General features: G+C 37.8%; 1 protein-coding gene across 1 annotated transcript in view; it reads right to left on the bottom strand.

Moving 5' to 3' along the window:
- Positions 1 to 746: 746 nt before the first annotated feature.
- Positions 747 to 13,499, bottom strand: part of SLC25A24 (solute carrier family 25 member 24) — a 38,129-nt gene continuing 25,376 nt past the window's right edge. The window contains exons 4-10 of the mRNA XM_006270418.4: positions 13,293 to 13,404; positions 12,120 to 12,278; positions 11,038 to 11,190; positions 9,732 to 9,839; positions 6,728 to 6,895; positions 5,267 to 5,417; positions 747 to 3,602 (exon numbers count right to left, since the gene is read on the bottom strand). Of these exons, the coding sequence (XP_006270480.1) occupies positions 3,424 to 3,602; positions 5,267 to 5,417; positions 6,728 to 6,895; positions 9,732 to 9,839; positions 11,038 to 11,190; positions 12,120 to 12,278; positions 13,293 to 13,404 (1,030 nt within the window). The 3' untranslated portion in view covers positions 747 to 3,423. The remainder of the gene's footprint in view (positions 3,603 to 5,266; positions 5,418 to 6,727; positions 6,896 to 9,731; positions 9,840 to 11,037; positions 11,191 to 12,119; positions 12,279 to 13,292; positions 13,405 to 13,499) is intronic.

The raw sequence follows: 13,499 nt of genomic DNA, 5'->3' as shown, positions 1-13,499 counted from the left end.
CCTGAACGTTCATGTATTTGTTTCTCAGATAGAACTGAATGATAAAATGGTCATTGAATTAGGAATCACATTCACAGTCCTTAACTCATCCCTAGTATATAAGAAACCAGTCAGTACTAAATCTTTTTAAATTGTTTAGAGGTATAGATGACAAAAGCTGTTCAAATTTGGGACTTTTTTCTCTCTGAAATATTGACCTTAAAAAGGGTAATGAAGAGGTGATGCAAAGAACTGGGGTTTCAAAAAGGAACTTTCAATTCTGGCTGCTTTCTCACTGCTTAGCCCTGCTACCTGTACAATTAAGCCAGCAACTCTGAAAAAGTTTTGTATTGATCCTTTGATTGCTGGATAAAGCACTGAGTTATAACAACCATCAACCATGTCAAGTAACTCTTACATGTTCAGTGGCCCTGATGTGTAAACTATAGCTCTATCTGTGAGCATAGGCAACATCAAATCTTGGTTTTAATCATCTCCCTTGATCCATGTTAACGCCTGGAACTAGAGTGACCAGATATTACATAGTCTCATATATCTTAATTGTCCCACAACCATTGATTCTGTAGTGTAGGCCATAAATAACGCTCCAAAATTCCAAATTATGCATGAAAATAATGTTCTTAATACTTGTTTTCTGAACAGCTATTTTTATTTTGACATTATCATACACATACATGCTGGAGGGAAAGGGAAGTTGTCACCTTTACATATCCTTATTGAGCTACAAAATAGTTACACAAGCCAGATTAGGAAAAAGACATTTATTATAAACTGGTAGATTTACAGATCTATAAAAGTAAACATCAGGGTTTTTGGTTTTTTTAAACAGGCTAAGAGTATACAATTTGAACACAGCCATTTGAAGGCACATAGTGAGAAGCTAGAATTCAAGTTGCATGTACTCCCAAAGTCGAAAATATCACCACTGCAATTATCACTCATAATAGCACTTAAATATTAACTTAATGGACAGCATCTAATAGACAGACACTGCTTAGGTCATCTTCATATTGCACACCAAACACACCTACTATAAGGTTACGGTCAAACAACATGATTGAGAAACAGAATTGATCTTGTAAATCACATATAAGTACAGAGAAAACAGTAAAGAAAAAGACATTCAGATCAGAAAGATGTGGTACTCAAGTACTATGATTGGTGTGAAGTGATTTACTCTTTGGTTTTTAAAATAAATGCAGAACATTGAGGTTTCCCTAGAGCAGGGGTTTTCAACTTTTTTCGATCATTGTACCCCCAGGCAGCCGGACGTGGAGCAGAGTAGCTCAGCTGCCGAGTGGGAGGGTGGGGATGGAGGGGGGTGGCGCGCAGCCAGATGTGGAGTGGTGGGGGGCAGGGCCGGGAGTGGCAGGGAGGCTGCAGCGCAGGGTGGTGGGAAGCAGCAGCGGCCACCATGTTCAAGCTTTCCCCCATGCGTCCGGCTGCCCGGGTTGTGCCTGCGCAGCCCACAGGGGTACCGCTGCCCTCACCCCACTCCCATCCCTGCCCACTCACACATACCCCCTAGGGCCCTCCAAAGTACCCCTCCCCTAGAGGACAACTCCTGCCCTAGAAGATTGAGATCAAGTTAAAGCCAGAAAAAGCTGCCATTTTAAAACATCAGACATGGGACAACTGAAAATACATTGCAGCTGGAAATTGCACTGACCACAGATTTTCTTTAACAGATTGTATTACTTGAAGGACACAGCTCAAGTCCTTATGAAAATTATAGCCCTGATGCTACAGTTGAGACAAGGCAGACCACTTGCTGTCACACTGAGGTTGCACTGACAGCAATGAGGCTGAGTATGCAAATGGGTTCTGCTCAAACCAGCTGAATTTCAGGGTGCAAGCCAAAGGCAGAAAACTGAGACATAGCTGTTAACAACTCAGGAATGACAAAGGTTACCTCTGTGTCTATGGTATGGATAGGCTGGAATTCTGTCTGACTCCATTCCCTAGAATTTATACAAATTAATTCTTTGTGCCAATGTTCAGGCTAGCAGGCACCTAAAACAGGCCTTAAAATGAGGAAGCCATTCAGGAAGTGTGTATATATAAATATATGTATTCCCGATACAGGGGAAGTTGGGAAATGGTGACTCATTAATAAGCAAGTGCATAAGCTGTGGGTGATTTGTTGGGATCTTTGCTTGTTAATAAGAGAAACCTGAGGTCTGCTTTAACAGCCACTCAGATAAACTAGTCTCATTTTCTGGTGCTAGTATCACACCCTGAGCTTGGAGGTGGGTCCAGAGGCATGGGAGTGAATGTGAGCCTTGGAGTATAAACAGTACTTCTCCACCAAGAAGGATAATGCTTAGATTTCAACCTGTCTGAGGAAAGAAAAAGGGATTTGTCCTAAGGCATTAACAAGGAAAGCATTCCCAGCCCCACCAAGGCAATCATAATTATCCCTGAGCTGTTGGCTATGCTGACTGTATTAACAGGAATGTATGAGTATAAAAGCAAGGAAGGTGGCATCAGTGTAATACTGGATATATTCTTTACCCTGAAACTGCAATTCCTAGTTCACAACTTGCAGGAGTTGGAATCAGTGTGGTCCAAGAGTTATTTTATACTTTTATATGTTAGGATGCTATAAAGCTTGCAACAGGAAGCAAGACTGTCTTGATTAATGGTATCAGTATTTACAAATGAAATGGAAAGCAACCCAGTGAAAAACCTACAAAGGTCTTAACTGGACCATCAAAAGAAATAGGATTTGACTCAGCTTGAGGTATTCTATACCATGGAGCAACATCTTCCTATGCGTTCATTTGTCATAATATAAGCCAAGAGTTTTCTCTTCAAGGAAACAAAATGATCGGGACTAATTTTTAAGCATTATTCTTTCTTGCCTGCATCTAAAGCAATGTGTTTTTGGTGCTGTGCTTTAAACAGGACTTTTTTTTTTTAATATACCAAAAAGCAGTATTATCTTTACAAAAGATAAATACAAAAGGTTAGTTGTGAATTGGTTGAGTATTCACAGAGTAAGCAGGACAAGTTAAATTTGAATTTTGTAATACAAATGCATATAAAATTTCTTCAAGTTAGGCTTCACCCCAGTTAAGTACACAGTAAGGGGATAAGAAAATGAAAGCTCGGAGCTAAACTGTGGATGATTTCCTGATAGTGTTTTAACTGGTAACTGACTAAAGATGCTGTGTTTCTTGATTTTTATAACTCAGGGACATGTTTTTAAAGTGCAAGGCTGCTAGCTATTTTGGAACAGTGGGATGGAAACTAATGGCAGTTTCTTCCAACTTGGGGGTGGGAGGACAAAAGAAAAAGCTCTAGAATTTTTGCACAAAGATCTATTCTCCAATTAAGAGAACAAATCAATTATTTAAAAAAAATCATTTCAGTTTGAATCTTCCTGTCAGGGGTAAAGACTTCTCCCCTTTTTTCTTCTGCTCATGCTATTCCAACATTTTGCTTCATTTTTTCATATACCACATAGCTAATGCTGACAGCTGGAAGCACCTTCATGAAATTAGGAGTTATGCCTCTGTACAGTCCTTGGACCCCTTCTGCAGAAATTATTTTTCGAAAGAGAGCAACCATGTTTAGCTGCGGGGCTCCTTCCACTGAGGCTAGAAAAGGAAAGAATTACAAGGTCAACTTCCATCAAAAATTGCATTAACATTATATAAACATTAACTTATAGAAACACTCATAATACAGGTGTCTGGCTAGGGTCTGGAGAGCTGGGACAGGCCCACACAACAAGGGGACTCCATTCCCACCACCCCCCTCAGCTCTGGCCATTCAAAGCAGCTGTAGCTCCCTCCCCTCTCCCCTCCCCACCCCCTGACAGCCCAGGGGACATGGATGGGCTGGTAGCACCACCCCCTGCACAAAAAAATAACCTTGGAAGGAACACAAGTTCCCTTAGGTGTTCTCCTTTAGAGCACCTTAATGTAATACCTCATTTGACCAGGGTTATTTTTTTGTGTGATCAGTCATTTTAAAAGCACTCTGCAGCCATGCATGTGTTACGTCACAGCTGTAGAGCATTTTCAGGAACCTGTCACTTGTGTATGTGCCCCTTGAGAATCATGTAGGTGTTTGCACACCTAGTAGTGCTAATACTGTGCAACAACCTTAAAAGGATGCTGTGGCACCCCCAAGTGCCGTGGCACTGTGATTGAGAATCACTGTTCTAGTACAACAAGCAAGTCTGTTCCAAAAAGGGAGTTTTGGTGCTGGAATAGCTTAGAGAACTTGGGCCTCTATATCTAGTTTTGGGGTAGGCCTGTATCAGCTGAAGACCCTGGCTATGAAACTCCCTCCATGAAACACTCCCCAGGGAGCAAATTCCTAGCAATGTGTTGTCCAAGTCTCATTTGTTTTACTTCTATTGCTGGGGGAATATATTTCATTTTTATAAATTTCTGTCATCTCTCTTCTTCCAATCTAGATGTATCAGTTGGTAAGTGATCTTTCAGTTGTGGTCTTATTTTCCTCAGTGGTCACAGATTCCTTAGTCCCCTCTATCATGTAGTTGGTCTCATTGATCCTTTAATGGACTTTTTTTTTTTTTTTTTAAGAAATGGGTGTTTTGCTTTTACTAAATACTGCTTGGGGCTGGAGCTCCATAAACAAGTTAAATTTTGAGAGGGAATATACATTATCTTTATAAATACATTAGGATGGTTGGAGGAAAACAGAGAGAAAAAAATACAAGTGTAATAATAATACTGGTAAAAAGACTGAATGGATATACATTGGTCATGGGTAAGTTTAGGCTGGAAATCCAGGAGGTTTCTAACCAGACCACTGAAGTCCTGGAAGGGCCTTCTGAACAAGATGCTGGGAACAAGGAATACAGTGTTTCAAGATTGAATTTGCAAAAAGTCTATGAATGGAATGGTATGGTAAGATAAGAATCATCTTTGAAATAGTCATTAAAACTTGTAATATGAGGCCTTGGGTGTTCAATTTGCAAATATCCCCAAGAGGGGATTGAAAGGACATTTGATCACTGTGTGAGCTAACTGCATGAGGAAGCCATTAGGTGGCAGGGGCTTTGGATGGCAAAGTCAGTTGCTCATGGTGTGTGCAGGACCTCTAGGTATAGGTTAGAGTAGAAAGTGGTACAGGGTTAGAGAACGTTTTTAGACAGCAAGTGGATATTGCACCCTGGGTGTTTTTTGCACTGGAGTGAAGGATTATGATATCTCAGGAGTCTTATTTTACTTTAAATAAAAATCCCTGCTCCTGTTGGGGCCCAAGGCACTGGTACCATGAGACCTACCTTGAGCCTGCATGCGAGTCCTGATAAGTGCAAGAGGGTAGCTGGCTAACTGACCGCAGGTGCTAGAAGCAGTACCACATCCCAGCAACACAAGGACACCAGGATTAGCAGAGTCTGATGCATAATGTTCTAGCCATGTATTCTTCAAAGCCTGCCATGAAAATAAAGTATGGATTTGCATGGAATGTACATAAAACTTTAGATAGTTATGCAGACTTCATGGTAAGCTACAATTTTGAAGAATTCATTTGCTTCCATTTATGTACTCAGTGAGCACTCTAGCCCAATCCAAAGCCCTTAACCATGTGCCACTGACCTTTGTGACATTATTCTTCTCTCTAAAGTTAAGCATTTTGCTTGATCAGACAGAGCACTCAGCACCATGAGGAAAAAAATGCTTTGGGGCTGAATGACAAGCAACAAAAAATAAGTAAAAAAATGTAGTAAATAAATTAGTATTAAAATGCCTCTTCAAAGTTTATTGTGAACATCAGGTTATTTATACTTGAAATTTACTGCCTCTATTCCACTTAGATTTTTTCAACTGAAATATATATGTGCTATGAACCATGTACAGGGAATGACAATACAGGGTATTTCACACCATGGGACAGCTGGAAAGTAAGTTCCAGAATAGATAACATCAAGGAAAGCACTGGGTCACCAAGCCCCTGTCTAGACTGGAAAAATGAGTGTTGCTTACTGTGTTAGCAGATTTGTGTTACAGTGTTTTTAAATACACTTTTCACCATATGGAGAGAAAGCCAGTGTGTTTTCACAATCATGTTGGCTGATCCAGGTCAACTTTGGGGTCCTATTTAGGGCTCTAAAGGACAAAAACAACACCATAAACTCCTTGTAGAAGCAAAATGGTAGCCCGAAGTATCAGAGAAACCATATTTATGATGGGATCAGATTACTGTAATCCACTCACTCATGAGAGGAACTGTGAAAAAAAAATATTGTAAAAAAGAAAAAAAAAATAGTGCAGGGTTTGGTAACCTAACATGATCCAAGGCAAGGACATGCTCGGCGCCAGAGATGTCTAGGAAGGATATGAACATGTTGCACTGAAACCACTAGATGGCCAACATCCAAATTTATGGTCACTAAAATCCACTTCCTAAAAGTAAATCATATCTTTATCCATAGGAGTAATTTTTACTCATGCCAGGAGAGCACTCAGTGATTCCAAGGAGACAGAAGCTAACCAGGAGAAACCAAGACTGCTATTCTGTGTCCCCAAAGTAGATTTCTTCCAGAAAAAAAAACAAACACATGATAAAGATGAGGAAGATGTTCAAAACTGGCACGGATTACAACAATGTGGGCTTTTTGTTTGTTTGTTTTATAATCGGTTGAGTGAAACACTTGAACAAGCAAGTTACAGATGTGAGCAAGTGAGGTATATTTTACAGTTAGTTTACATTTTTACTCTACTTGCATCTCTTATCTACTCACCTCATAAACAGCTAGATCTATGCCAGCATAAGGAATTATACCCAGAATATTGGGAATATAACCTTTGTAAAAGGCCTTTACACCTTCTCGTTTTAAAATCTTCTTGGCACAGTCAAACATCCCAGAATATTGTCCTGTTTTGCCCACAGCCAGTCTAGTCTTTAAAACCTAACAGAGAAAAATGCAGTTATATAGGATTATCTAATATCTATCATATTACACCATGGTTTCAAAAGACAACCTCTTTACATTTTCCTGCTTGAACCAGCTCTTGTAATAACTACATTTAAGGTTTGGTCACAACTGATTTTATTATTTCTAAAAGGAACACCTCCCTCTGGAGTTAAATTTGAGAGTCAAATACAGTGAAAGCCTATATTAATTTCTTAAAGCTTTGCTCTGTCCTCCCATCCCCTTTTTATACACAAGACGGACTTTTTTAAAAAATAAATTCAAAAGACATCAGATGCTGAACTTTTAACTGAGGTTCTAGTTTACAAATAATTGTATAAACCACGCATAAAAGTAGGGACTGTGAAGGAACATGAACTAATTTCTTCGAAAATCTTTGAGGATCATGATTTTGCATCCGAGACTGATGAAACAAAAAGATTAAAGAAGCTTCAAGGCACCCTGGGAAATTAAAATATATAGAGATCACTTTGTTCACTATTGACATGCTACAGCTATTTAACAGTACACATGATTCTACACAGCAGTTTAGCATACAGAAGTGAAGAATACAGCAGGAATTTGGCCTAATTATAAGTCTCACAGGAGGCAGTTCCTTCATGCTGGCACTTCAGCTTTCTATTCTGGTCAGAAGCACCATACCAGCCACTTAATTGTAGTATTAAGGTAGTATTAAGAGAGGGGTACTTTATAGTAGAACAATTTGTCCATTCTCACATACTAAGATACTTGACCTATGATACAGCATTTATGTTGTTTTATAGTTCAAAATGTCTATGTACTCAGAAGCCATCTATCATTTGACTGGACTGACAGAAATGACTCCATTTAAAAACCATCACCATTAGTACAGAATGCAGTTGGTTTTTATCCCCTTTATGAGAAAGCTATCAGTATGAATCAACATTTAATGTTAGATTCAAACCTTGCTGCTGGTGAGTCTGTGCTGAAATAGACTGGAGAATATAAGAGATGCTGTATAAGGTCAGACAACAAGTCCATCTACCCTGTACTCTGTATTTTATAGTGGCACAGCAGATGCTAAGGAAAAAAATGTAGGGCCTAGTCAGATTGATCTTCCCCCTGCCCCTCTATTCCTACAATTTCCAGTGTTCAGAGCCTTAGGAAGCCCTATTTTAGAAGATGCCCCCCTATCACATTTAATATCCACTAGTGAACCTATCCTGCATGAATCCAATTTTCTTTTGAATCACTGTTGGCCTCAACAACAGCTAATGGCAAACTGTTCCACAGACTAATTACATTGGAGGGAAAACAATTTATTTTTGTTTTAAGCTTACCACCTAACAATTCCACTGAATCAGCCCCAGGTTATATAAGCGTGAGAGACAGGAAGCAGTAAATCCCTATTTACTTCTCCATGACATTCCTCATGTTAGACTGCTGTCATATCCCCTCCTCAGTCATCTTTTCTCTAAGATAAGAAGTCCTAGCCTATTTAGTCACCCCTTGTATAGAAACCTTTCCATGCTTCTCAACATCCTTGTTGCTCCTTTTTTGTACCTTTTCTGACCTCTACTGAATCCTTTTTTAAATGTAGGGAGGGGGACACCAGAACTACACACATTATACAAAGTATAGGTGTGACACGATCATATTTTCTGTTTAGTTTTCAAATTCCTTCTTAGTCATTCCTAATATTTTATTTGTCCTTTTGACTGCTGCTGAACACTTGGCTGAAGTTTTCAGAAAGCTATCCACAATGATCCCAACATCTTGACCCCAGTACAAGCACCTCTGCTGCATTATATGAGTTAGAGGTTTTAGGAAAATACTATATCTTATAGTCAGACAGTAGGATGAGAAAGAGTTACTAGGCAGCCCTTTTACATTCCCAACAGAAGTTACTACAGTACTATTCTCTCAGGTCCTATGTAGCATGGGAAGGAATAACAAGTGGATCTACAAAGCCTATACTAAAGAGAAACTCAGAGCTGATTAACCTCCTCTGCACAGTTCACCTCCTCTACCTAAATCTTTCCCTACTTCCCACTCTCTGCACAGCTTCAAAAACAAAAAAGGAGATGACAGGGGAATCTGATAGTCATTAATGATGTAGAAAAGGTGAACAGTATAAAAACTAGGGGACAGCCAATGAAGTTATCAGTCAGAAAACAATAGAGAGTACTTTCTTACACAACACATAATCAGTTTGTGGAACTCACTGCTACAGGATGTTGTGGAGGTCAATATAATATACTGAATCTGGGTAATGTCCAGTATAACTGGGTTTAAAAAAAATAAAGAATTAAACACATTTAGAGAAGAAGTGTCCATCAGGGACTATTAAACTCAGTCAAGGATGTAATTTCAGGCTAAGAACATCCCTAAGCCTAAGACCTTTGCTGTCTAAGAGAGCATGAGGGGATGGATCATTCTACATATACCCTGTTTCAATTAATCTTAAAACAAACATTTAAAAAGTGCCCTGAATGTGAGTGCTTTTCTGAATGGGGAATTAATATGAAATCCATGCTACAAGAAGTAGAACACTAGCTTATGGCTTATAAAAAGGGAAAACATGACTCAGTCCCAATTAAAAAAAAATGACCTTTTAAAGTCAATTTAAATAAAAATCTGAAAATGACAAAGAAATAATAAAGTCACCAGAAAGGAAAAAAACCCAGGTGTAGAACATATCATGCAGGATCACAGAAAATATGCAGGAGCATTATGGGTGATTCTGAAACAGTAAGTCTATAGAATACAAGCAAACATAATAATTAGGCACAGCTGAAGTCACCAGGATCTGGGCATTGATCTCAGTGGAAACAGGTCTTGTTTTGCTTACCTCCATGGGATAAATAGAGGTCTGTGCAGTTGCGCCAGCCAAAGAACCAGATATAAATCTTTCGATCATACCTATCTTTCCATCTTTGTTAGCAAATAGTTTCTTATACTGTATAGGTAAGAAACAAAGGTATTATATGTCTAAGGCAAGCAGGTTCCATTAAAAAAAGCAGAAATATGGTACAATATACAAGCCCAAACACATGAACTATAGGGGTTTAATTAACCTAATAAACCCAGCAAGATTTTTACTCCAATTCTTTGCATTATAATTCACAAAAGTATTATATGTTTTTCAACCCATAAAGATCCTTTATATTAAAAGAGCTGTAGACCTTGTCCTCAGCTGACTCAAATAATTCTGGGACAGACAATAAGGGAGCCAAATTCTGCTAATCTCCCATACAATCACATGTAAGTAATGGGGCAGAACACTGCATTCGTTGCAGACCCAGAATTTCAAATTGCTCAAGGACTGAAAGACTGAGTATTATGTGCAGGAGGTAGTATAAATGTTATGTTCAGGTAGAACGAAGAACAACTTCTGTCACTGAAAAGCTGAGCAAAACTTAAGGTGCAAAATGCTGAGAAAGATGGGCACTGCACACTAGTGAAAGACTACGAAATACCACTGAAATATGGTATTCAGAATCATGTACAGGAATTGTGAATGCGAGTGATGTACTATAGGTTACTTTGGTCTTACTTCTAACTCTGGTAAGATGCAGCCATCTTAAACAAGAAAGCAAATATCAATTTCTGGATGTTCTAGTATCCTAAACCATAACTGAAAAGGAGATCTCTTTCCAAAAAAAGATTAGGCCTTTGTTATGTAAATGCTGATTCAGAGACAAATATAACTCTGAAATTGAGGGCAAGGACATCTTACGGTAGCATAACGACATCTGATTTAACTGGAATCCTGTACACGGATATGTGCTAGAATAAAATAGAGTGCTAATTTTTTGTGTGGTTGCCATGTAGAACCAAGATTTAAGCAGTTAAGATTACAGCACCACTCCATAAAAGCTATGCAGGTAGGCAAGCTGTTTAAAAAGTTATGACAAATTTAATTTCTTACATATATTGCTCACAATATAAAAGCAATAATCTGCATATTAGCAAGTAATGTGACTATGAAGTCAAATCAAGTCATTCTAAACTAGCAAAATGGATTCCTGGTCTATGATTAGAATTCCTACATTCTATGATAACTTCATCATAAATATTTTGATCATCATCATTTGCATTCAGGTTTTGTTTATTTGTTTTCAGTATTCAGCACTCCCCTTGATTTAATACATTACCTGTTCATATGCCCAGAACTTAATAGCTGTTTCAGGTGCAATTTTAACAACATTAACACCATTTCCTCTCCAAAGGGATCGGATACCTCCCTCTTTCAGCATCTGCTTAAAACCATCTACTATATTCATTTTATTTGACTTTGAACTGTGAACCTAAAATAACAATAAGAAAAAAAAAACCCTCAAGTTAGATATGTGGAGTCAAGAAACAGAGCACTTAAGTGTAAAATTTAAGTAAACAAATGAACTGATTAAAAAAGCCCAAGAAAGGATTACTAAAATTAACAGGTCTCAGTCAAATGTCTGTATTAGATCACCAGTACTACAATCTAATTGATGGAAAAGGCTGTCAATTAAAGACTCTTTTGAAAATCATCATCACAGGTATTTCTTGTTTTTATAGCTGTTGCTATATTTCTTCCAAATCTAATACTGGGTCAAAAAGGAATACGAATGCTTGTTTTCTATTGAACGCAGAAAATGCCTCAACATGCAGAACCTAAATGCACAGTGGAATGTGCTTTTTTTAGGATATATGATATTTTCTATGCAGTGGTATGCAAGCAATTAAATTAAAGTCCTGTCATTCCAAGTATATGTAAAGTTCATATAAAAATGTTAAAGTATATACAACAACAATACAATTATCCCATCATAGTAATAATACACTGTTATTTTATACCAACATAATTGATTTTGGTGACCTTAATTTTCTATCTTTTTTGTTAACTTTTTCAGATGCTAAAAAATTAATTTGAATGCTGCAGAAAACACTGTAAACAAAACCTTATTTTAAAGTGCAATTTTTGAATACATGAAGAAAAGCAGCAAACTAACTCACATACCAACAGCGAGGCAGAAAAAAAATATTCTAAAATTTACAGTCTAATCCTGCAACCTGTTGTACTGACAAGAGCTAGTCATGGATTATCTCAGGATCGGGACCCTAAAGTAATACAACATACTAAACAGTTCAAAAGCTTCTCTAGAATTAAAATGCCACTAGTTTTCAAGAGCAATTCCCTGTTGAAAATGGAAAAATGACTTACTAGAATTAAAGGTACTTCAATGTTTCAACCTACCTGCATCATGACTTTAAGGCGATCTAACGGTGCTGTTCCTGTTCGAGACACAGCACCAGCCACTCCTCCTGATAACAGCTGTTTCCACCACTGCCCAGATTTTTTTTCTTCCTCTGTGAACTCATCTGGAATGGTCAAGCTATCACCTATATCCAACACCTGTTAGGATGCAAAGCAAAGTGCAAATAACTTCTGGTCCTTTATCATCTGCTCAGTTATTTTACTAACAGCTCCGACTGGCTGACCTACAAACAGATGCCAAGCAAATTTTCATGTACTTACAGATGTTTAGTTAAAGTAACTGTTCGACTGGACTGATGAGGAATATTACAAGTAAGTGACCAAATTGCCCAAGTCAGAAGTTTAAGGTTGTCCTTTTTTTAGTAGTTTAAACACAGCCTTTAATTTTCATCATGACATGCATAAATATGACAAAGAAAAGGCACTACTCTATTTAACACTGTTAGTTCAAATTTAGTAAATAAGTTACATCTGCTCTTAAAAGGAGAGAGAAACAAGTTTTTAAATAGGAATGGTAATTATTACCAAAAAGGTTGGATGTTTATTTTTATTTAAAAATAAAAACAATTCAGAATACTGGGGAAGAGGTTTAGAGGTAACTTAGTCACATATATTAATTCACAGGTATTTTAAGAGTAGCATTTTTAACTTAAACAGGAATAGCTGTATGAGAATAACAACATATTTGGAGAAAAAATGGTTTTGTGATTTAGAGTGCCTATAGTCAAGCAGACTCGATTAATCAAATATGATAACTAGCATGCCCCAGCATCTCGTATATCAGCGTCCCGGCACTTAAAAATGGCAGTGGGGGCGCTTTATCTAAAGCTTACTTGACAAAACTTTAATTAGAGCAGCTTTAATTAGAGCAGCTCTCGGAGCTGGGTGCTTTAATTAGAGCAGCTCTCGGAGTCACTCTAATTAAAGCGCCTCCCCCATTCATTTCCAGAGCATATGTATAAACACCCAGATAGTATGTTATTTAAAATATAGTAAAAGCCTGAAGCTTCTCAGAAGGTTTGAAATACTAAGATTAGTTTCCAGAGATATGAGTTTAGGACCAAAATCCAGGTGAGGCATTCTATGATGCCTAAAAAAATCACATGTAATAAGTATAAAATTGAGCTGCACTAAAGTGCAAGCCAAACTTACAGTGGAATGTTTCCAGTAACGGATTATATCTTCAATGTCTGTAGCAGGGTTAAACATAAAATGATCCCGCCATTCATTCCAGTCCACTGTCATTGTCCCATCAGCATCAATGCTGAAACAAAATCAAAATAAATTACAAAATAAATTACTTCTGGGGAACAGTAAAATAAATTAAACAAGAGAACTGCGTGAGTAGCAGCCTCATTG

The sequence above is a fragment of the Alligator mississippiensis genome, chromosome 5 (assembly GCF_030867095.1).
Source record: "Alligator mississippiensis isolate rAllMis1 chromosome 5, rAllMis1, whole genome shotgun sequence".
NCBI classification, from domain to species: domain Eukaryota; kingdom Metazoa; phylum Chordata; order Crocodylia; family Alligatoridae; genus Alligator; species Alligator mississippiensis.
Note: the sequence above shows the minus strand (reverse complement) of the source record. Positions and strands in the feature narration are given on the sequence as shown.